At 40.4% G+C, this 21,624-nt stretch overlaps 4 protein-coding genes across 5 annotated transcripts in view; 3 read left to right on the top strand and 1 right to left on the bottom strand.

Moving 5' to 3' along the window:
• LOC148105817 (protein NLRC3-like) overlaps positions 1-21,624 on the top strand; it is a 261,895-nt gene that overhangs the window by 43,127 nt on the left and 197,144 nt on the right. The window lies entirely within an intron of this gene.
• Positions 1-21,624, top strand: part of LOC148105824 (focadhesin-like) — a 49,462-nt gene that overhangs the window by 13,276 nt on the left and 14,562 nt on the right. For both annotated transcript variants that reach the window (XM_087839047.1, XM_087839046.1), the window contains exons 16-25: positions 14,483-14,533; positions 14,665-14,748; positions 14,971-15,109; positions 16,416-16,604; positions 16,952-17,067; positions 17,168-17,260; positions 17,633-17,721; positions 18,803-18,844; positions 18,936-19,044; positions 19,132-19,248. In XM_087839047.1, the coding sequence (XP_087695173.1) occupies positions 14,483-14,533; positions 14,665-14,748; positions 14,971-15,109; positions 16,416-16,604; positions 16,952-17,067; positions 17,168-17,260; positions 17,633-17,721; positions 18,803-18,844; positions 18,936-19,044; positions 19,132-19,248 (1,029 nt within the window). The remainder of the gene's footprint in view (positions 1-14,482; positions 14,534-14,664; positions 14,749-14,970; positions 15,110-16,415; positions 16,605-16,951; positions 17,068-17,167; positions 17,261-17,632; positions 17,722-18,802; positions 18,845-18,935; positions 19,045-19,131; positions 19,249-21,624) is intronic.
• LOC102798421 (uncharacterized) lies at positions 1,156-7,270 on the top strand. Its single transcript, XM_087838999.1, has 10 exons — positions 1,156-1,299; positions 2,819-2,893; positions 3,151-3,306; positions 3,570-3,885; positions 4,071-4,269; positions 4,723-4,768; positions 4,844-4,935; positions 6,113-6,223; positions 6,468-6,744; positions 6,875-7,270. The coding sequence occupies exons 1-10, from the start codon at positions 1,156-1,158 to the stop codon at positions 7,079-7,081; spliced, it is 1,623 nt and encodes a 540-aa protein (XP_087695125.1). The 3' UTR covers positions 7,082-7,270.
• LOC102790827 (uncharacterized) lies at positions 8,280-9,957 on the bottom strand. Its single transcript, XM_035906322.2, has 6 exons — positions 9,875-9,957; positions 9,418-9,671; positions 9,140-9,268; positions 8,917-9,057; positions 8,427-8,550; positions 8,280-8,341 (listed from the first exon to the last, which is right to left on the bottom strand). Exons 1-6 carry the CDS (start codon positions 9,915-9,917, stop codon positions 8,280-8,282), a joined length of 753 nt encoding a protein of 250 aa, XP_035762215.2. The 5' UTR covers positions 9,918-9,957.

Raw genomic sequence — 21,624 nt, 5'->3', positions numbered from 1 at the left:
GTTTTTCTCTGTGGTTCTGTCTGTAAACAGGACTCTCACCAGCTGTTTGTATCACCTCACTGTAGAGTCACATCTCTACATCACTGTGTTTGGTAGCTAAAGTTAGCACATCAATGTAAAGTTGTGTAGAAGCACAAAGTACAGACGTGTGAGGGTCCAGTCCTCAGAGTCCTGCTGTGCTCGGACTTCACAGTAACTAATAAATGGATCAGCGAGTGTGAGCCTCTTTTTAAAAACAGACGTTTTGGTAATTTGTTGCTCTGGAGGATTCAACACAGCAGCAGAGGCCGTCCCAGCAGATGAATCCTAGACCATGCAGTGCTGCTTGTTGGAAAGCTCTCCTCCTCTCTAACAATGATATGGCAGTACAGCTTAGGTTTGCAAAGTTGCATCTAAACAAACACAAGACCAAAGGCCAAAACCAAACATGGCGTATTAGCACAGGACGCCTGATAGGGATGCTTTTGGGTTGCAGCCACAGGACCTGTGCAGCACCTTGCAGTCACTGAGTCAGACACAAACTTCTCTGCTGTGTGAACTGAAGCTTAGAGAAAATCGCTTCATGCAAAATGCCAAAGATCCAGAGCACAGCAGCAACTTTCATATACATGAAAGCTAATTCTGGGTTTCATTAAGAGCGGCGTCCACCTTCACTGTGTTTGAAGGAAATGTCGTGCAGATCGTGCTTTAGGTCAGTGCAGCGATTTGGCTGAATGAAAGTCTGCAGAAAACATAAGAAAAGGTTGGAAAACTCTGTTGATTCTAGTGTGTGTGTGTGCGTGTGTGTGTGTGTGTGTGTGTGTATGGGCTCAAAATGTGGTCATAAATATTTTGTACTTGTAAATTGGTTTTGTACTTGTAAAAAAGATTTGTATGTGTAAAAAAAATTTGTGTGTGCGTAAAAAAGATTTGTATGTGTAAAAAAAATTTGTGTGTGCGTAAAAAAGATTTGTATGTGTAAAAAAAATTTGTGCGTGCGTAAAAAAGATTTGTATGTGTAAAAAAAATTTGTGCGTGCGTAAAAAAGATTTGTATGTGTGAAAAAGATTTGTGCATGCGTAAAAAAGATTTGTGTGTGGACTTAGCCAAAAAAACCCCTGCAAGTTACAAGTACGAATTTTGACCCTATTTTTCTTCCTTTAAGCTGATTGGTCAATGTCATGTCAATCACAAATTAAACAATCCAATCAGAGAACAGATGGGTTTGGCTGTTGGGGGGGATGCTTTACGGACCTTCAGGTCCTGGAAGGGTTACACAGTTTGAAGATGGAGGACAGCGGTGGCGCTTCTGCGGAGCAGGTAAGCTTTAATTTATGGTTTACTGGAACAAGCTAATTGTCCAGACATATATTTTTGAATATCATGTTCGGTTACTACACTGTAATTTTTCACGGTGCCAAAAGCTAGCTTAAAAAGGGCTCTCAACATTAGCCCTAGTGTTGCATGTGTTCAAATAGTCTCCTGTGTAGCACGGTCTGTCTGCTTAAACATCAGCATCGTGGAGAATTATGTGTTTGGATTTAAGTTTAATCCCGATGAGATGTCGTTTTGGTAATAATTGGAAATGAAATGCTCTGACTTGACCTTAGCACTGGTCCCAGGTCACCCCCGAGTTTGTGTTAGAGCAGGGGTGTCAAACTCAAATACACAGTGGGCCAAAATTCAAAACTGGAACAAAGTCGCGGGCTAACATTAATATTTATTGAAAAAAAAATCTTCCTCCAGATATAAGAATGAATCTTTTCTTATGGACTCAAATAAGTTCTGCTGGAAAACTGAATATGGAACAAGCAAAGCTTAATACTAAACAATATATATATTAGCTGTATAATACCAGTAGGCCAGCTCTAATAGTAATTTGGTATGGCTTCGCGGGCCAAATTACATTTGGCTGCGGGCCAAATTTGGCCCGCGGGCCAGAGTTTGACACCTATGTGTTAGAGTAATACTACAGTAATTACAGTATACAACAACTTTCAGCAGCTACTGAATGTTAGGGGACCTAGCTTCAGTGAGCGTTTTGGGATTTATGACAGCTTATAGGCAGTGACATTAAGAAGTACTCTGTTATACAATACCAGATTGACCAAGAATGCTTCTGTAGTAACTGTAGTGCAGTGTCTGTCTGGTATCAGTAAGCTAATGTCTGTTGATATTTGCTTTGCTGGATGTGTCGTGTTCAAAAATTTAAGAAGGAATTAAGGAGAAAAAGATTTAAAAATATTGAATTTGCTTCAGCAGTTGAAATTACAAGTTTATAGTGCCAGCCTTTTGTGTGAACCAGCTTCCCAAAAAGGATAATGCTGAAACGGGCAATGAAAACAGATGCTGATTCTAAGGCCCAGTTCACCGCATCTTGTTCAGCCTCCCTAACCCAGAGACTAATCTAACCATTATCGTGTGTTTGTAAGCATGCTGCAAAAAACCCCTCTGCACTCTAGGTGTACCTGCAATATTTCAAATACAGCGCTGAATTGCGCTCTCAACCTTCAAACATGGAGTGCCAACATACTTATGAGCACATTTGCATTGTGTACATCTTAAAAAAATAATGAAACAGCCTTACTTAATAATTTTGTAAACTAAATTTTCAACCCTAACAGATGTCAAATGTGTTTAGGGACTTTTGCATCTTTTGCATGCGTCTTTCTGCATCGGGTTATGTGTTTTGAAGTGTGCTATACTAAATTTGTGGGTCATCTGTGTCATCATGGGAACATCCACGGGGTACTTCAGAGAGAGAAATAGGAGAGTGTATGATACATCCATAGAGAAACGTGTAAATCTTTGAAAATTGTCTGATTGTTTTACTTAACAGGTGACTGTAAATCAAGTAGACCTTGGTCGATCTCCCTCCAGAACAGAGAACCTGGGATGTCCCTGTGACTCTTTGGTGGGTTCATTTTTTTTTTCATTATTAAAGTTGTTTGAATTTTTTGAATACAGCAAGGTTGCACAGGATAGAACATATTTAAAAATAATTTTTAATGCAATTCAGTTTCTTTACTGTATTACAAAGTTAATCAAAATAAAAAGATTTCATGAGAATATTATTTGGTTTTATTGAGTTTAACGCAGTTTGACATTTCATTGTTCCTTCAATGCACTTCATGTGATATCAGTAATTCAATAAATCTTTTCTTCTTTCAGGTGGCTTTAGGAAGACATGTTTTCCAAAACCTTCAAAATAGGCTGGTGCAGTCCTACCAACAGCAGCCCTTGGACCTTGATCATATTGAGTTCCTCTGCGTGAACGCATCAACTCTAGTCTGTTCTCTTTCTGCTCATATTAATGTTCCATCACTGGTAGGTTTATTTGATTTAGTTTTGGTTACCTTTAAAAATTGTTTCAATATATGCCATTCTTATGTATCTTATAATGTTAATTTTACAGTGTAGTAATTATGCTATACAAATACACCTGTCGTCCATTGCTTTGTTAAATCCAAGATGAAATTTTGTTCTGTGTTTCAATATAAAGATTGGGGATAAGAATAATGTTACTAAGATGGTAAAACTGAATTCTAGGATTTCATCCAACTAAATATTTTAATGCAACCATTTTTTAGGTAGTTGAAGCTCTTCACCACCTCATCTGCCTCATCCATTCCGATATGGATACAAGAAGGTCTGCCATTGTTGTTGACAGCTCAGCTGGTGAACGGGGGAGGCCAAAGCTCTATGTTTCCAAAGACCACCTCAAAGATCTAATAAAGATGGACCTCTCCGTTCCTTGTATCTCCAAGCTTTTGGGCATATCACAGAAAACAGTCCGACGAAGAATGGAAGAGTGGGGCCTCTCAATAACAGCAACCTACAGCTCACTATCAGATGATGAACTTGACAACTTAATTGCAGCCATAAAACAGGAATCGAAAAATCTGGGTTAGTTATTCATGTGAAAAATAATGCTTGTAATAAGACTATTTTATTTTTCTTGCTAGCAACCTTTCATATTTACATGAATAACACTAGCTGAATGTCATGATTAGTTAGTAGTTTGATTTACTGTACTATAAGTGCCTTCCAATGTGCTGTTGTAATTCTTTCACTATGGAATGTCTTTTTAGGCTACAGAATGGTTAAAGGACGCCTCAGGGCACTGGGCCACAAGGTGCAGTGGAACAGAGTATGGGATTCCATGCGTCGTGTTGACAGCGCTGGAATCCTTGAAAGGATGGCAAATCTTGGATGTGTTGTCAGAAGGACATACAGTGTTCCTGGTCCTCTGTCACTGCTCCACATTGACACCAACCATAAGTTAATTAGGTAAGTTTAACATAATTCAATTCAATTCAATTCAATTTTATTTATATAGCGCCAAATCACAACAAATGTCGCCTCAAGGCGCTTCATAGATACAGAGAAAGAAGAAACATAACTCAATAGTCATAGGGCACATTTGGGCCCATTACTATTTAAGTCATTCATGCATATGCAAACACAGTATTTTACATTACGCCATTACTTTACCGCCAAGTTTGCAGTAATATATATATATATATATATATATATATATATGTGTGTATATATATATATATATATATATATATTCTCTGAATTCTAACAGATTAAGAGAAGTTCACCAGCCTTTGCATCCACTTTCAAATTTGACAAGTCCTAACTTGTAATGTTTCATATTTGATTATTGGTGAAAAATGCAATTAATTAATTATACTCAGTGGCTGAAGTCTTAGGGGCTGTGTCTTTGTCTCTTTACAGATATGGACTTGTGATGTTTGGTGGTGTTGATGGCTTCTCAAGGAAGGTTTGCATTCTTCACTAAAATAGCAGAAAATGTGATGCTAGTACTAGTACTTCCATAATGTCTCTTTATTTTCAGATCTTGTACTTGAAAGCAGCTAACAACAACAAGGCTTCTACAGCACTGACGTTCTTCCTTGAGGCTGTACAGAAGCATGGATTTCCATCGAGGTATAATGCAAAAACTTGCTGTTCACATTAGAGCATAAAGGCTTAAATCAGTCTCACTTCAATTTTGAATACACATTCGTGCCTGACACACATGCTTGCTGTCCGGAAATGATTGAATTTTCCTATCATTTGTATTCTATTTGCAGAGAAATACTACAATAATAATAATAATAATACGTTTTATAACACCTTAAGGTTACCTTGCAATAGCAACAATACAATATATTGAAACATTGCAAATAAAATGTAGACATAAGTTAAAGAAGAAAAAAGCAAGCATGACAGTATAAAAGCTGAGCAAGTTAAAATGGACTAATACAGAATCAGGTGTATGCAATTCTGAATAGATGGGTTTTGAGATGTGACTTAAAAGTGGTGAAAGAGTTTGTGGTCTGGAGATCTGGTGGAGGTACATCCAAAGTCTTGGGGCAGAACAACTTAAGGCTCTGAGTCCCATTGTAGTTAGGCAAGCATGTGGAACAGACAGAAGGGAAGCTGAAGAAGAGCGAAGTGTATGAGGGGGCGAGTACAAATGTAGTACAAATGTAGAAGATCAGATAAATATGGACGAATATGTCAAATCAGTGTCAGCTGTTTCCCATGTGTTTTCATTTTCTGTAATCACACTTGTGTGTATTTAGTCTGTGTGTTTCTGTTCATTCTTTGTCATGTTGTCTGTTGTCGTTTGTGCCATGTTTCCATGCGTCTCTGCTTCTACGCTCCAGGTTTCAGGTATCTTTGTATCCACGGCGAGTTTCATGTTTTGGTTTTTATGTTTATCTTTAGTCTGCCCAGTTTAGCTTCATCTCTGCCTTTTGTATAGTTTTTACCAGCCTTAAGAAGCAGCTTGCTTTCTGTTAACATTCAAGTTTTGTTCCACATTCCATTTTTGTCTGCACTTGGGTCCACTATTCATACTTCACACAGTCAGCTGCTCAGCCAGACTGTGACAGAACAACCATTTCATTGACTCTGCAAGTTAACATTGCTAGTTGTGTATTGTACTTTTGGGGAAAATATTTACAAATATAGCTCTGCATAAGAGCTCAAAGAGCCCTAAAAATATTATACAGTTGAATGTAAAACATTCACATTTTTCTTTAAATGATTAACTTTAAAATATTGCTAAAATGTGATACTCTGTAATTTCTGTGTCCTTTGTTTTTCATATTTCTAGAGTGAGGGGAGACCAAGGAGTTGAGAATGTTGACATTGCTCGATACATGTTTGAAGTTCGGGGCTGTGGTAGAGGAAGCTTTATGTCTGGCAAAAGCGTGCATAACCAAAGGTATTCCTGATTTACAACAAAAACATATTTTTGATTGCCAGGTGTAGTATTCTGGCGTTAATTATTGAATGTGTTAGCAACAAAATTACGTTTAAAACTGAATTACTGTGTTACTTCAAATTATAACAAGATCCCATAACATTTTGTTTGCACAGAATGCTTGGAAATTATTTCATTTTATGAGGATGAATGTCACTGTATAGTGATTTTTAAAAACAAATGTTCTTTTTGTTTTGTTTTGAAGGATAGAGCGCCTGTGGCGAGACGTTTGGAATGTTGTCACCAACATCTACTACGATCTTCTTCACAGACTTGAGGAAGACAGACTCTTGGATCCAACAAACTGTACTGACCTTTTTTGTGCACAGTATGTGTTTTTGCCACGAATCCAAGCAGATTTGGAGACGTTTATTGAAGGCTGGAACAATCACTCTCTTAGGACAGAGCGGAACTACACCCCAAACCAACTATGGGAGATTGGAAAGACTCAGAATCCAGTCAATCCTCCTGAAAGTATTGTGGTATGATTACACATCTCTAAATTCTTCAAATCGCTTTAAAAAAAAAAAAAAAAAAAAAAAGTATATCATTGACAAAATTAATAAAGCATGTATTTTAAAGACTTCCTGAATTGATGGCGTCTAATTTCAGGCAGAGTATCCAGATGTGGACATTGCAGACTTGGACCAAACTGGTATTCACCTTCCAGAACTTGTGTCTCCACTTGACAGTGAGGATTTGGAAAGAGTGAGACACCTTTTCAATCCCATGGAACCCTCTATGTCCTATGGGGCTGACATTTACAGTTCCCTTGTCCAGTATGTGGAAGCCATTCTTGAGAACAGGCAGGATTTATAGCTTTATCTAGAGTGATGGTTGAAAATAAGATGCCCTAACAGATGTTTACATTATGTTGAATTATCAGTTTTTGTATCCAAGGACAGTTACTAAAAGTCTGCATCAATATTTATTTTCAGTTTTTAATGTTAATGCATTTTGTGTTTGATGAGTTTACAGTTATATTTTCCTGATAATCTGTCAGTTAATGCAAAGGTAACATGATAAATTCTTTCTGTTCTCATGTAAGTCTTTTGTTTAATAATAGCTTCAATAAAAATTTGTTTAGGTGCCTATGCTCATGCCTATTCTTGCTGATTTCTATTTTTATTTAATTGTAAAGGCAATATTCAATTAATCTACTTTATTTACAGTCTGACAAGAATTATTTTTCTTAACTTTGATGGAGTGGCAACCAGTCTAGAATGTAACTTGTATTTAAGTCCAATAACTGCTGCTCCAAATCCATGTCCTTGACAACTTCTGGATTTCAATTTGGGGTGTTCAAGCATATTTCCTTTGATTTACAAAATGATTTCAAACAACCTCAAAAATAATCAGGAATATTATCATCCAATTTTCATAGCTCAAAACTTGACTTTATTGATAACAGCTTGAAAGTGATAAAAACTCTCATGACTGTAGAACTGTAATGTTTTGATGTGTGTTAGCTGTCCTGCATGCGGTAATTAAATAGCTTGACCACAGCTGACAGTTTGGCAGATTTTTATTAACATTATATTCAACAGCATTGGCCTGTGTGTAACATTTAATACGGCTTTGGTATTAATCGACTTTTTTTCACCTCTTGTAAACCATGAAACTGCTCCAAACAAAGAGATGATGTGAATTGGATGCATGACAATGACTGAACCCTAAATAACACAATCATTAGTTCCTTAACTTCAAATATAAATGTTAATGGTGGGAACTGTAACTTTAATTTTTATATTTAAACTCACATAACAATATTCCCAAAAAATCAATAAGCCTAAGTAACAGTCAAACCTTTGGCTATGTAAAACATTTTTCAAGCATGGGAAAGTTTATCCGACATCCAGTGTCTACAAATTGCTTTTAAATAAGGCCAAAACCTGTGGCACAAGTTGCAATGCAATCATCAACATGTTTGGAAAAGACATTGTACTCGTGGAAGTGCCCAGGCACACGCAACGTTCCAAAACATGTAGAGGATATGAGGTAGTCTGCTTTGACTACTTCAACCTTCATGGTACCAGTCGGAATTTCCCACCCGACCCAAAACCTCATCAGCTGGCTGAGCTGGAATGGAGTGGCTGTGAAAATAATCAATGCATTAGAAATCAAATTAGATTCAAATTTTGAATCACAATGCAATTACACTTGCCTGTTTCAATGTAGGTCTTCAGAAATCCCACTGTTTGCTTTTGGATGCTTAGTGGGTAAGGTGGATCATCATCGTCTTCATCATCGCCCTCATCTCCTGGCCAAACAATGTGGCTTAGAACAGCCTAAAATGAGATTTCAGAGACACACTTAAGAATGCAACTGCCTTAAATACAGTTTTTTTACATGTTAAATTTGTGAAGAGACTTTTTCCCGACACTTGGCATTTATATATGGTGTATTCTATGGGGTGCTCATGATGGCACTGGATTATCTGGCAGCCTTTAAAAGAATTTTCCTCAGGATGAATAAAGTATTATCAATCATTTTGTCTCACTTAGAGTATAATGGTAAAAGGACTGATTCTTAGCCAGGGATCTTAAAAAACTTCTGATCAGGAGATGACCTGCTCTACCTCCTGAGCTACAGCCTCTCCTAAAAGCAGCATTAACTGTCATACCATCTAGCATCTTAGAAATGCATTGAAATACCTGTGCAGTAAGTATGCTGTCTTCATGCTGGGGAAAGACCACTGAGGCTGTGTCAGCTCTTTGTTGAAGCATAGTCAACAATCCGGTGTCCTTCAGACCTTTTCTGATGTGTTTTGTCTGCCTTTTAGTTCGGCCTATCACCTAAAACAATAATTAAAAATAACCACATGACATTTGCTTAGGTGATGACAATCTAAAAACAATTTTTAAAGGGCAATCTTACTGCATGATGGAGAAGCTGTTGGAACAGCCATCTGCGGTTTTCTGCACTGACGGGTGGCAAGTCCCAGGAAATGGCCAAATTGTTAATGTCATCCTTCTGCTGCTCAGTGAGGTGTTTATTACCATCAAGCTTATAGAGGAGAAAAATTCCATTTTAGTATGTTGCAAATATATTGCCTAAAAAATCTGCATTTTCTTGAAGGGGGTATTTACACTTATATAAAAATGAGTTAATTTAAATTATGATTTCACAAAGGCTTGAAGTAAATTAGTATTCACCATGCAAATTGTAGAACGAATATCTAGATCTGGCACATCATCGAGCTGGACAGTGACAGTGTCTGTATCAGCATGGACCAACATGTGAATAATAGCCTTGCTGAGGCCATGCAATCGTGGCCCATCGTTCAAAAATGAATGCCCAATCATTCTGCCTGCTACCACAAATAAGTCACTGTCTGCCAAAATCTGAGAAGTAGAAGGCACTAGATGGTTCTCTTGTCCCTCAAAGAGAAGGGTCACGTTGGCTGCACCTGGAGAAGAACAGTACAAGCAAAATAAAAAAGCTATAGCTTTATCTATTGACGTAAGTAGTTGATTAATGAAGTTGTCAAACATGATGCAAATACTTCAATGGTATCTTTTTTTTTTTTTTTTAATTTCTAGAGTAAATTTTTCGATGGATTATTTTAAAAACTCATCTCACATTAATTAAGAAAAGGATATAGAAACATACCGCTATGGATGTTAAAGCCATGTTGCAACTTTAGCATTGTCATGCTGAAAAAGTGTCTCTGGACCCCAGTGCCAACAGCTGTGTCACCTATTTTAAAATTGGGAAAAAGAAAAAAACAACAACACAAGTAAAGGTACAAACTGCTTTACAGCACCCTTTAATGGAAAATTCTCATTTACCAAGTTGGAATGTTACACAGCCTTTAAAGAAACTAACTGAATCTATGCTTCACCATAAGCATTACCTTGTAAAGAACAACGAAAAGGTCCTGCCCAATCAATCTGTGGTCTTTTGTAGAAAGCAATGATCTCTCGGCTCTGGGATGTTTGATCTTGTCGAATGTCAATGATAGCTGTGATTTTGGGGTTCTCCTCCTTTTCCTTTAAGAGATGCCTCTTAAACAAAACTGCAGCATCTTGGGGATCACTGGCCTTTTTCCACTGTTCTACTAAAAGATAAAGTACATTGTATGCAAAAATAACATTTTGTACTGTAAACCCAGTAAGCCAAAAAATTAAGGCCCAGCACACTTTTTGGTAAGCACGTCAATTTGGAATTTTAAATATACTCTGATATTTGGTATGAAAAGTACCTTCCTTATTGTTGGCTGGGATGTCAGTGTTCATCTCAGCAGCAAAATTGAAAAGTGTGTCTCTGACTTCATGTGCTGTGTGATGCAGGTCATCCACTTCACTTTACCCAAAGTGGTGCAAAAAAAAAAAAAAACCCATCAGTGTTTAAACATATATACACTGATCTATCCAGATAGATAGATAGATAGATAGATAGATAGATGCATGCATGCATGCATGCAGGAATACTGTCAATAAAAGACAAGGTCACCTAAACAATGCACTCTAAAGAAGCAAAAGTATATTGTCAAAATGCCAGGATGAACACTGATAAAAGCTCATCCATGTGGTCAACATGATCATAGAAGATGAACAGGTTAGGTAAGGATGAGCCCCTTCTATGACATGATGCAAAGACAGAAGCAAGAGCAACTATAAATGTGCTACACATAGCATTTGTTTAGTGTTGTCCAACTAAAATGAACTTACCGATCACCACATGTACTGGCATGCAAGACCAAGTCATCTGGAGGATAACGATTTCCACAAACAGGACAAGAAGGCTGAAGAGGATATTGCAATTAAAAAGTGTATTTATTTTAGTCCTAGCAAAGATGAACAGTCAAAATCTAGCACAGAATGCCACAGGTAATTAGCAAATAATGAAACAGTTGAACAAAGATCCGCTTGGAATTTTGTATTGTCCATATTACAATGTTAAATATATCTGGGAACTCACCTCCAATTGGACTTCATTCTGATGTGCCTGGTCAGTCATGCTTTCACACGCAGCTTCCTGGTAAAGGAATATAATGTTACATTACACATTTATGGTAGCTACATGCTGCTCACGATTTGTCATTTAGAGCAAACTAGGGGATCAACGCCCCTCATGGGGACACTCCAATAGGGCATAAAGTTTTGGACTCTCCACCAATTGCTCTAAAGCAGGGGTGTCAAACTCAAATACACAGTGGGCCAAAATTCAAAACTGGAACGGGCTAACGTTAATATTTATTGAAATATATTTGTTCCTCCAGATATAAGAATGAATCTTTTCTTATGGACTCAAACACATTTTGCTAAAAAACTGAATATGGAACAAGCAAAGCTTAATACTAAACAATATATATATTAGCTGTATAATACCAGTAGGCCAGCTCATAGTAATTTGGTATGGCTTCGCGGGCCAAATGTAATTAGCCTGCGGGCCAGAGTTTGACACCTATGCTCTAAAGAAACGAAGAAGCTTCTCAGATGAGAGGTGGCACATCTTCAAGGAAACTTATAGAAGTCCAGATGTTTTCTTTGCAAACTCTTTAGACTACAATGACTGGGATAACTGAGAAACTTCACAGACATTTAGAGCAAAACTTACGACTGATTTCAGTACATACATTGACTCTGGAAATTCACCCAAATTAGTCTTGGGTAAAGCATAATATTCTGTCCTTCCATTTTGAAAGTAGTAAAAAGAATACAACTTAAAAAGTTTTCGTTTTTAGCAAAGGTGGTAGCAATGTTTGTTTTACTGTTGAATTTGGCTTACTTGTACACAGTTTTCTACATGACAAACAAGTAGCTGAAGAGGCATAGTCACACCACAGGTCTTGCACTGAGACTTTGGCATTTTGCTGAATTCTGCAGCATCATGTGGAAGAGGTGTAGTATCAATTTTTTCTTGGAGAGGGACAATATAAAGTGTATTTTTTCCATTGTTGGTGGCCATCTTGAGCGTCTTGGCTGTGTAGCCTTGTGTTCCCTGAGATACTAGAGAGAGATTTCTCTCTAGTATCTTTAACTCAGATACAAAGTCGGGGAGTTAAAATGACTTACCTCCTGCTTTATACAAGAGCCATCCACCAGTTAGGGCCTTCATCTTCGGATACTCTTCATGCAGAGCTACAGTAATCTAAATTAGGGTTAAAAGAAATTAAACATTTCCTCATGATTAGTTTGTCAAGTCAACTTGTAACATTTTTCAATTTTAATTTTGAAGTTTAAAATTCGATTTTTTTTTGACAAGATAAAGGCATCTAAAATTGAGAAAAGTACTTCTTCATGATCAGCATTGTCAGCTATGCTGAGAGTTCGCCTTCCAAGTCCAGCTTGAAGAAGCCGTATTTCATTCTTTGGGGTTTTTGTCGTGGAATCAGGCAAAAGACAGAATTGCAACTGAAGGTTGCGAACTGCATGTATCACATTACTAGGAGCTGGGAAAGGCCTCTTTCCTTTGGATTGCCTTCTTTGAAACATTGCTGGAAATGACCTGTAAATAAGATTATACATTTGAGGCATTAAACACTTTGCCAATTTCTTCCAAATTAAAGCAAGACTACTCATCTGATTGGAAAAGTACTGCATTGCTGTTAAGGTGAAATGTCATAATGATGTTTAAGGAGGATCCAAGTGCATAGGTAATTTGCAGAGCAGGTTGTTTAAATAAAAAGATGACTTACACCCACCCACCCCAAAAAAAAAAAAGAAAAAAAAAGAAAGGAGTAACATTACTGGCAAATTTCTTTTTCTTTTTACCTTTGCATTTCTATTTGGGTGCTCACTCTTGGGGTTTGCTGAGGCACTGTCGCAGTAACAGATGTGGTTGCAGTTCCACTCCTAATATCAGACTGGGAAGTTGACAGAATTCCCACAAGACTCAGTATAGCCTTCTCTATTGCAGTCTTTGGCTCCTGTTGAAAATATATTTATATGTTATTGAACATCTGCATCTTCATTTAAACAATACCATATGGTTTCCCGATATATCCCTATTCCCTTATTAACCTAATATTAAAATAGTTAACAGTATAACTAATAGTCATGAGTGAGAGTTTAAAAGAACACTAAGGAAGCTTGTTAAGCCATAGTTACAGTAGTAGAAGAAAATTGAAATCAAATACTTTATACACGCACATATATTTGTGCTGTCAGCGGTAATCTCCTTAAAATGACGTTAACCGATTTTCCGTTAGCAAGTTAGCGCAGTGTAACACGTTAGCGGGGTTTGCTCGTTAACGCGTTAGCAGCTACTGAAAATTGAGCTAGGTCCCCTAACATTCAGTAGCTGCTGAAAGTTGTTGTATACTGTAATTACTGTAGTATTACTCTAACACAAACTCGGGGGTGACCTGGGACCAGTGCTAAGGTCAAGTCAGAGCATTTCATTTCCAATTATTACCAAAACGACATCTCATCGGGATTAAACTTAAATCCAAACACATAATTCTCCACGATGCTGATGTTTAAGCAGACAGACCGTGCTACACAGGAGACTATTTGAACACATGCAACACTAGGGCTAATGTTGAGAGCCCTTTTTAAGCTAGCTTTTGGCACCGTGAAAAATTACAGTGTAGTAACCGAACATGATATTCAAAAATATATGTCTGGACAATTAGCTTGTTCCAGTAAACCATAAATTAAAGCTTACCTGCTCCGCAGAAGCGCCACCGCTGTCCTCCATCTTCAAACTGTGTAACCCTTCCAGGACCTGAAGGTCCGTAAAGCATCCCCCCCAACAGCCAAACCCATCTGTTCTCTGATTGGATTGTTTAATTTGTGATTGACATGACATTGACCAATCAGCTTAAAGGAAGAAAAATAGGGTCAAAATTCGTACTTGTAACTTGCAGGGTTTTTTTTGGCTAAGTCCACACACAAATCTTTTTTACGCATGCACAAATCTTTTTCACACATACAAATCTTTTTTACGCACGCACAAATTTTTTTTACACATACAAATCTTTTTTACGCACGCACAAATTTTTTTTACACATACAAATCTTTTTTACGCACGCACAAATTTTTTTTACACATACAAATCTTTTTTACGCACACACAAATTTTTTTTACACATACAAATCTTTTTTACGCACACACAAATTTTTTTTACACATACAAATCTTTTTTACAAGTACAAAACCAATTTACAAGTACAAAATATTTATGACCACATTTTGAGCCCATATGTGTGTGTCTGTCTGTGTGTGTGTGTGTTAAATGTGCATTAAAATGACTTCTTATTTTTGGTCATTAGAAATTAAAAGAAGAGGTGGTCAGCATTCTCTGGACTTATGCTCTGAGCGAGGTCTGTATATACTGTATCCACACACAGCTGACATGATGACTCCTACATGCACAAATATGCTGTGATGTCACATAAGTTTCATCCTCTTGTAGGAAACAGAAACATGTGTCTGCACCTTTGTGTTGTAACAGGATCCAGAGGTGGCCAGCTGTGGCTACAGGGCTTTGGCAGCCTTTCCTGAAACAGATCACACCATCAACCACCTTCCTGAGGCAGTTAAGAGTCCTGCTCCACTCTCATAACAACATCAGAACAGTTTCTAACATATTAGCCAGATCATTTTGCAATGTTTCTTTATTAATTGTCCTCAGACGTTAGTCAGGTGTAACTATGAGGCACTAGTTAATGAGGAAGCTGATGTTTCAGTTATTTTAGCGTGTTCAGAAACGTCCCTATACGCCGCCGTGTGTCAGCTCTCTCTTCTCTTTGATTGGAAGGCCCGACCACCTGCAAAGCTCCCTGAAAACGAAGAAGATGAACAGAGTAAAGAAAAGGAGGAAGATGAGAAGGATCTCTCCATCCCAGGCTCATCTTATGTGAAGCTGATGACTCTCACCACCTCGTCTGTTCTTCCAGGTAAACTGGAGCAGCCAACAAACCAACAGGTCGTATCCTGTCGTCCCGACAGAATAAACTGCTTCTAGAGATCCATCCAGGATCTACTCTCGAGACAATGAGTCTGGGACAACAGCGGGACCCGACATAATCCACGTCTACTGTTTAAGAAGCGTTCAGTGATCAGCGGTCTGTAGATATGGGGAATGCTAAAGGCACGAACACAGGACTGAACCGTCCTGGCCATCAAACCACGGCCCGATAACTCGCCTCTCCACGACACAGGAGCTACTGAAGCTGTGGAGGCACATGAGCCAGTACATGAGCAAAACTCTGAAAAGCATTAGAAACAACACAAAAGCTCAGCTGCTGGTTCGTAGGGCTGCTATCGTGTCATTCTGACAGTACAAGAGCACTTAAGACTAGGCAGACCAACCTGACTCTATGCCCCATTCATGCACACTGACCTGCTTGTTACTGTGCTTCAGTGCACTGATAACATTCATCAGGAACTGTGGGAGACAGTACTGGAGTGTGCAGTGTCCCAGCTTCTGTCTGCAAAGGCTTCAATCCCCAAAGCCAGCTCATCACTAAGAGGTGATGTCATCAAATGTCATCCTGTAGATGACATCAAGCTGTATGGGAGGAGTCAGTGAGATCCACCTGGTGAGGCCAGCAGGATGAAGATCAGTCAGAGCCAAATCCGTGCAGATGCTGAAACAGATGCTGAGAAGCCCGATGAATGGTAGAAAGATCCAGATGCTTAGAGGTGAGCTGTGGTAGGAGGGAGTCTACCACGGCTGCAGACTGTGCAAAGGTGCTGCGGACATTTTCCACCACGTAGTAGCAGGATGTAAGATGCAAGCTGGGATAGCATAAACTCAAAGCACAACCAGGAAGCTGTAGTGTATAGAAACACCCGCGCCACATGTGGACTAGAAGCCCCGTCGAGCCGGTAGTAGGAGTAAGGGTCGGGGGTGCTTCAACTTCCAGAGTAGCAACGACTGGAGAACAAGAACAAAGTGGTCTTAGTGGCAGTAGGAGCGTTAGAGGCTGTAACCCTGAAAGCAGCTTCCAGGAGAGTGCAGTCCTGGGACCGCTAAGATACTTTAGGAACACATGTACGCTGCATGATGTTACAACATTTGTGTTTAGCACAACTGTTCATAACCATCAACATCAGCTGTTTGAGCTGTTTGAGCTGCACAGAAACAGACATCAGGTGTTTGGTGTGTTTCCTGCTGGAGAGATCGTGGATCTGTCACATCTGCGTGTGATACTGAGTAATGCTGATGATGCATTGATGGTGTTTCTTTTATGTTTCCAGCCTTCGAGCTCTTCTTGACGTCACTGGTGAGGCAGGAGATGAGTCAGATGCCGCGGGGAATCTACTTCTCAGCCCTGAGGGGGGGTAACCTCCGCTCAGACCAGGGTAAAACGGTGGCAGGGATCCCGTCGTTCATGCTCAAGACCTACGAGAAAAACAAGCAGCCTGGGCTGAAGCCAGGACTGGCAGGTGACCCAGTGACACCTCTCATTTAGTTGGTGTCAGTGATATCGACTGTGTGGTGTCGTTGAACGTCACTATGAACATGTTGCTGCTTTGCCTTTAAACTCTGTAAAATCTGTCAGTCAGCATATCAAAGTTGTGTTTCTTAAATTGGTGAGGAAGAGAGAATATGTGGAGCTACAGGAAGGGACGTCTTTCTGAGGAGAGGTTTGGAAGATGAAGATATTCTGCAGATTTAATCTGTTTGGTTCTCATAAAGCCAGGACATGGTGGAGATTTCAAACAGTGTGTCTGTACCAACACGTCACTGTTGGAAGCACCATTATAACTCAGCCTCTCTGTCTGTGGTGCAGCTGGGCTGCTTCTGTCGTACAGTCTGTCTGTGCAGAGCGATCGTGCTGGGAGACCCATCAGCCGCTTCCTCGTCAGCCGCAGTTACCAGCAGACGCTGACAGCCCTCGTTCATGAAGTACGTGTTGTCTTCTTCCATTGCTTTCTCTCTTGTTCTTTGTCGTGCACGCAGAGCTTGAAAGAGGAACTGTTTCCTTCTTCTGTGTTTTGGTGCACAGGTCAACATCCAGCCCTCTGAGTGGCACCGTGCCCTCCTCCTGCCACAGGCCTGGAGGGGCTTCATGAGCCGAGCTTTCTACGCCGTTATGGAGGTTTGTGCAGCTGTTACAGAAGCAGCACTGAGTGCTTCATAGAAATAAATGGTGTGGACGAAGAATTCAGCGACTAAAATGCACATCGTGAAGCGTGACTTCACCAGCTGGTAGTTCTGCCCTTTCCATGTGGCACCAGGACACAGTAAGACATACTGGGTGATGTGCAGCCTAACTGGAACCTACACAACACAAATGTCAGCCAGTCTGTCCTCCACAGGCCTCAGAGACCTCTGACCTTACAGTAAAGGCCTCTGATCTTACAGTAAAGGCCTCTGATCTTACAGTAAAGGTCTCTGATCTTACAGTAAAGGCCTCAGAGGCCTCTGATCTTACAGTAAAGGCCTCTCAGGGTTTGGTTTCTGTTGGCAGGGTCGACGTGCTGAGTTAGAGATGCTCCAGAAACAAGGCAAAGAGGATCCACAGGAGCTGCAGTACAAGCATCACTGTGCCTGGCTGTGGTGAGAACCACACTCATACTTGCTTGTATATGTGTAGACTGTGTGTATATAAATGGTAGTGCTTTTGTACAAGGTCTCTAATCTTACTGTAATGACTGTAGTGTGTGTGTTTCCCTGCTGTGTGGACCAAACTTTACATCAACACTTTGTGGTAACACCTGCACTATGTAGCCAAAATAACTGGTTCTGAACCAGCAACCTCCTGACCAGTAGACGACCTGCTCTCCCTCCTGACCATGAAGAAAGTGAATCATGGTTTTCAGGCCTGTCAGTCACAGGTGTATAAAGTCTGTGGCTCGCTGTCAGGAGCTCAGGAAGTTCCTGGACGCTGTCGTGATCGGAACAAGCATCGTTGGAAAATGTCGTGTTCACGCTTCTGCGTCTCGCAGTCCGATGGAGGAGTCTGGTTCAGCAGTTATCAGGAGACTGATACTCGTCTGACTTTGGTGGTGGAGGGATGATAGTGGGGCTGTTTTTAGAGGTTGGGCTCAGCTACTTAGTTCTGCTGAGAGGAATTCTTAATACTTCCAAATACCAAGACATTTGGGACGATTTCCTGCTCCCAACATGAACGTGTGCACAGGAAGAACCTGACTGGCCTACAAAGAGTCCTGACTTTGACCCAGCAGAACATCTGTGGGATGAATTGGAGCGGAGACTTATTTAGAAAGCATGGAGGGAAGCAAACAATCCACCAAAGAAGACCCAGGACTTTGATCCAGGATTTTAGCTCCTCGGACAAGAACAGGAGGACATTCCTGTCCCAAAGTCCAGTCGAAGACATTTACAGACTGTTACAAAGATGCTACGGCGTCTGTCTCAGCGCTACACCATCAAACTTACGTTCTCCAGACTTAGTTTCCCCTAAAATGTTAGTTTTTCTCAGTTTAAACATGTGATTACATTTAATCTGTAAATCATCCTGTTTCATTTACATGTGAGACGCCGTCCTGATGTTTTTGTATTACGGTTGTAAATAGACTAAAGTGCTGATGTGCATCACTGCTTTAACAGACACTGGTCACCATCTTCATCACGTTCTTCATCTTTTTAATGTGTTGTTATTATTTTTCTGACACAGGGCCAGAGATCAGCTGGCAGATGTCATCAAAGCTGCTACAAAGTGAGTCCCCTGCTCGCTCTGTTTCATAGGAAACGTTTGGTGAGCAGAGTAACCTGATGTGAGCGCTGTGACTTTCTGTGGGTCGTTTCAGGGACAGTCCTGTTGTTCAGGGAAACGCCATCTTGGCTCTGAGCGGCCTCGCCGCTGTTCTGGCGAAGTATGAGAGCAACCTGCCCACTGATGGTGACGGCAGCCTGGGGGTGAGACGCCGCAGGGTCCTGTTACACAGTGTGTTTGCTATTTCATCATCATAGAGATGCTGAGCTCAGTGCTGTTGGACTCGATAGGCTGGACCAGAGTTCGTGGCCACAGGAAGCTGGTTGACCATGGTGCTGGACACCCTGCTCAGCATCAGCAGCAGCAGCTTCAAGTCCAAAGGACGAGTTTTCCCCTGGTTTCTACACGTGAGTTTCATCAGCTTTTACATAAGAAACCGTGATTGGCAGATGATTCGAGTTCTTTAAGAGTCGTGACAGTGACGTGATGAAACAGAATCAGCTGTTTTTGAGCCTCACACTATGAACACTTTACTTACCCTTGTCGAGACAAACGCCGGTCTCTCCGATTCTTTTGGTCCTGGTAGAGATCACGCTGAGATGTTTCCATGTTTTACACAATCCTTTTATTGTCCATTATTCTTACAGATGCATCTGGAGATCAGCACACTGCATTCCTATGCAGTCCTATGCTAAAGGCTGATCTAAAGAACTCCACACAACAGTTACAGTTATAACCTCTGGTCTCCTCCCCCCTACAGTAAACACCCCCACAATGGAAATACACTAGTACAGTGGCCAAGGGTGCTGACACCCTGACCCCCATCTCCTTTTAAGGTAGTGTCCGTTAGCCCTTTGTCTGCCCCTCACCCTCAGTAACTCTTGTTTCATGCCCTGGGGGTGGGGGTTGATTTTCCTTCTGCCCTGCACCTCAGTTCTTTGTTCCCATCCCAGGCCTATTTTCTATTTTGTATCCTTACACCCATTACCACAATATTATAATGTTGCAAGCAATCACAAACTACATTCTCTTTAACTCTGATCTACATTAAGGAATCTATTCTCAACAATCCCCCTTTTATCTCTCCAATGAGAGATCACATCACACCTCTCCTTCATCCTAGGGCATAACTGGTTTCCTAAACCTGACCAGACCTGGTGTGAATGCTTTCCTCACTTCCTGAGATAAGCTCTGTTTAACTGCTTGAGAAGGGTGGTGTGGAGTAGATAGCCTTCAACATCTATTCCCTCAGTCTTCTTTTTCCAGCGTGGGGTGAATCTCTGCGTTCTTCCGTCTCTTCTTTCTTCGGTCTCAGGGGTAGACTACCTTGAGACCTTGCCACAGACCAGGGGATTATTCTACCCCTGTGGTTGAGGTCTGGGTGTTCTCTGACTCGTCTGAGTCAGGGCTCGATTCCCCTTTTGGTGCTCAAGTTGCTCCTTGCTCCTTCACCGACCTTCCTGGCTCCTCAGCTACTGCACACTGGCTCCAGTGGTACGCGGCTTCGCCTTTGCCCTTCAGTCGAACAGCGTGCGATGTCCTGTCCACTCGATTGGTCCTGTCCACCTCGGCTCCAACCACTTTCTTTTGATCACTTTCAGACGTACCCACCAGGCGTCCGACAGTGTGCTTCCTGCAGCAAGCTATGCTCTCTCTCTTGCTCGCTCTTGAAGCCTTCTCTCCAGGTCTCAGTCTGCATCTTATGGGTGATCTCCTTCCGTCAGTTTGGTCACTGAACCTGTAATTAAAAATTAAAACTACCCCAGCAAACCCCTTTTGCCACATGGTCCTTGCCATGTGTCAATTCAAAGCAATTAGAGATGCACAATAAAGTTGCCCGTTCTCTCTTAAAAATTCCAGGGCTTCTCCCATAGAGTAGCTCTGCTCCAGGCCTGTAAACCTGTGTTTAAAAAATTGGCCAGTGGTGTTTCCTGTTGCAAATCATGTGATTAAATCATATGATTAACCCTCTGCTGTAGAAAAGTGGTGTAGATGTTAGCCCAGTGCATCTTGTATGCACACTTTCTCACAGTGACCTTTGCATTGTAAACAATACAAGGTCATATTAACACACTGCTTGTAAATAGACACAGAAAAACTGGCAACCAAAAGATCTGCATGGCCTACAAGACATGCAAAACTATGATGTTGCTTTCATCCTCCTGTTCCTGTAAAAAAAAAAGAAACATCCACCCTTTTTGCTCTGTGGGTGGAGGTGCAGTATTGCATATTGGTGTCAAGTCAGTCAAGTTTTTGTCAGTCCAGTCAGTCCCCGTGTTTATTGCTGATAGCAGAACCTCTTGTGTCGCATTAAGTTTCTACTGCCAGCAATATGACGACATTTCAAAAAGAACAAAAAAAGAATTTTAGAATGGATTACCTCGCAAAATCCTTTTAGGCAGGGACTCATTATCTGACTGCGTCCCAAATAAGTGACTTTCTCCAGAGCCCATTGTAATGTGGAGAAGCTCAGTTTGCGATGATTTTCAAGCAAAAATTTAGTATAGCGCTTTCAGATCCAATCGTGCAGGCCTGCTTGTAGGAGAGAAAATTGTCAAACAAAACTTTCAGTGCACTGTTAAAAAAATAAAAATACCAGAATAACCAGATATATAAAATCGTAGCCTTAGGACTTGTCCCAGAATATTCCTTCTCTAAAAATTAACACACACCAAATCTAATTGGCAGGTTCAACTTGGTAACGAACAAAAAATGTATCAGCCAATTAAATCCCCCAAATGCATTTTGTACTTATGTATGTCATTTTATTTACCTTACCCCTT

The sequence above is a fragment of the Neolamprologus brichardi genome, chromosome 3 (genome assembly GCF_056152115.1).
Source record: "Neolamprologus brichardi isolate AB-2024 chromosome 3, ASM5615211v1, whole genome shotgun sequence".
NCBI lineage: Eukaryota > Metazoa > Chordata > Actinopteri > Cichliformes > Cichlidae > Neolamprologus > Neolamprologus brichardi.
This window is presented reverse-complemented; position numbering and strand designations above follow the sequence as displayed.

Excerpts from the sequence above, each read along its gene's own strand:
- LOC102798421 (XM_087838999.1), top strand. The coding sequence starts at position 1,156 with ATGTCATGTCAATCACAAATTAAACAATCCAATCAGAGAACAGATGGG. Across the intron at positions 6,224-6,467 it reads AAAAGCGTGCATAACCAAAG|GATAGAGCGCCTGTGGCGAG; the intron begins GTATTCCTGATT and ends TTTGTTTTGAAG. Across the intron at positions 6,745-6,874 it reads ATCCTCCTGAAAGTATTGTG|GCAGAGTATCCAGATGTGGA; the intron begins GTATGATTACAC and ends GTCTAATTTCAG.
- LOC102790827 (XM_035906322.2), bottom strand. The coding sequence starts at position 9,917 with ATGACAATGCTAAAGTTGCAACATGGCTTTAACATCCATAGCG. Across the intron at positions 9,672-9,874 it reads TGGCTTTAACATCCATAGCG|GTGCAGCCAACGTGACCCTT; the intron begins GTATGTTTCTAT and ends GTTCTTCTCCAG. Across the intron at positions 8,551-8,916 it reads ACAGCATACTTACTGCACAG|GCTGTTCTAAGCCACATTGT; the intron begins GTATTTCAATGC and ends ATCTCATTTTAG.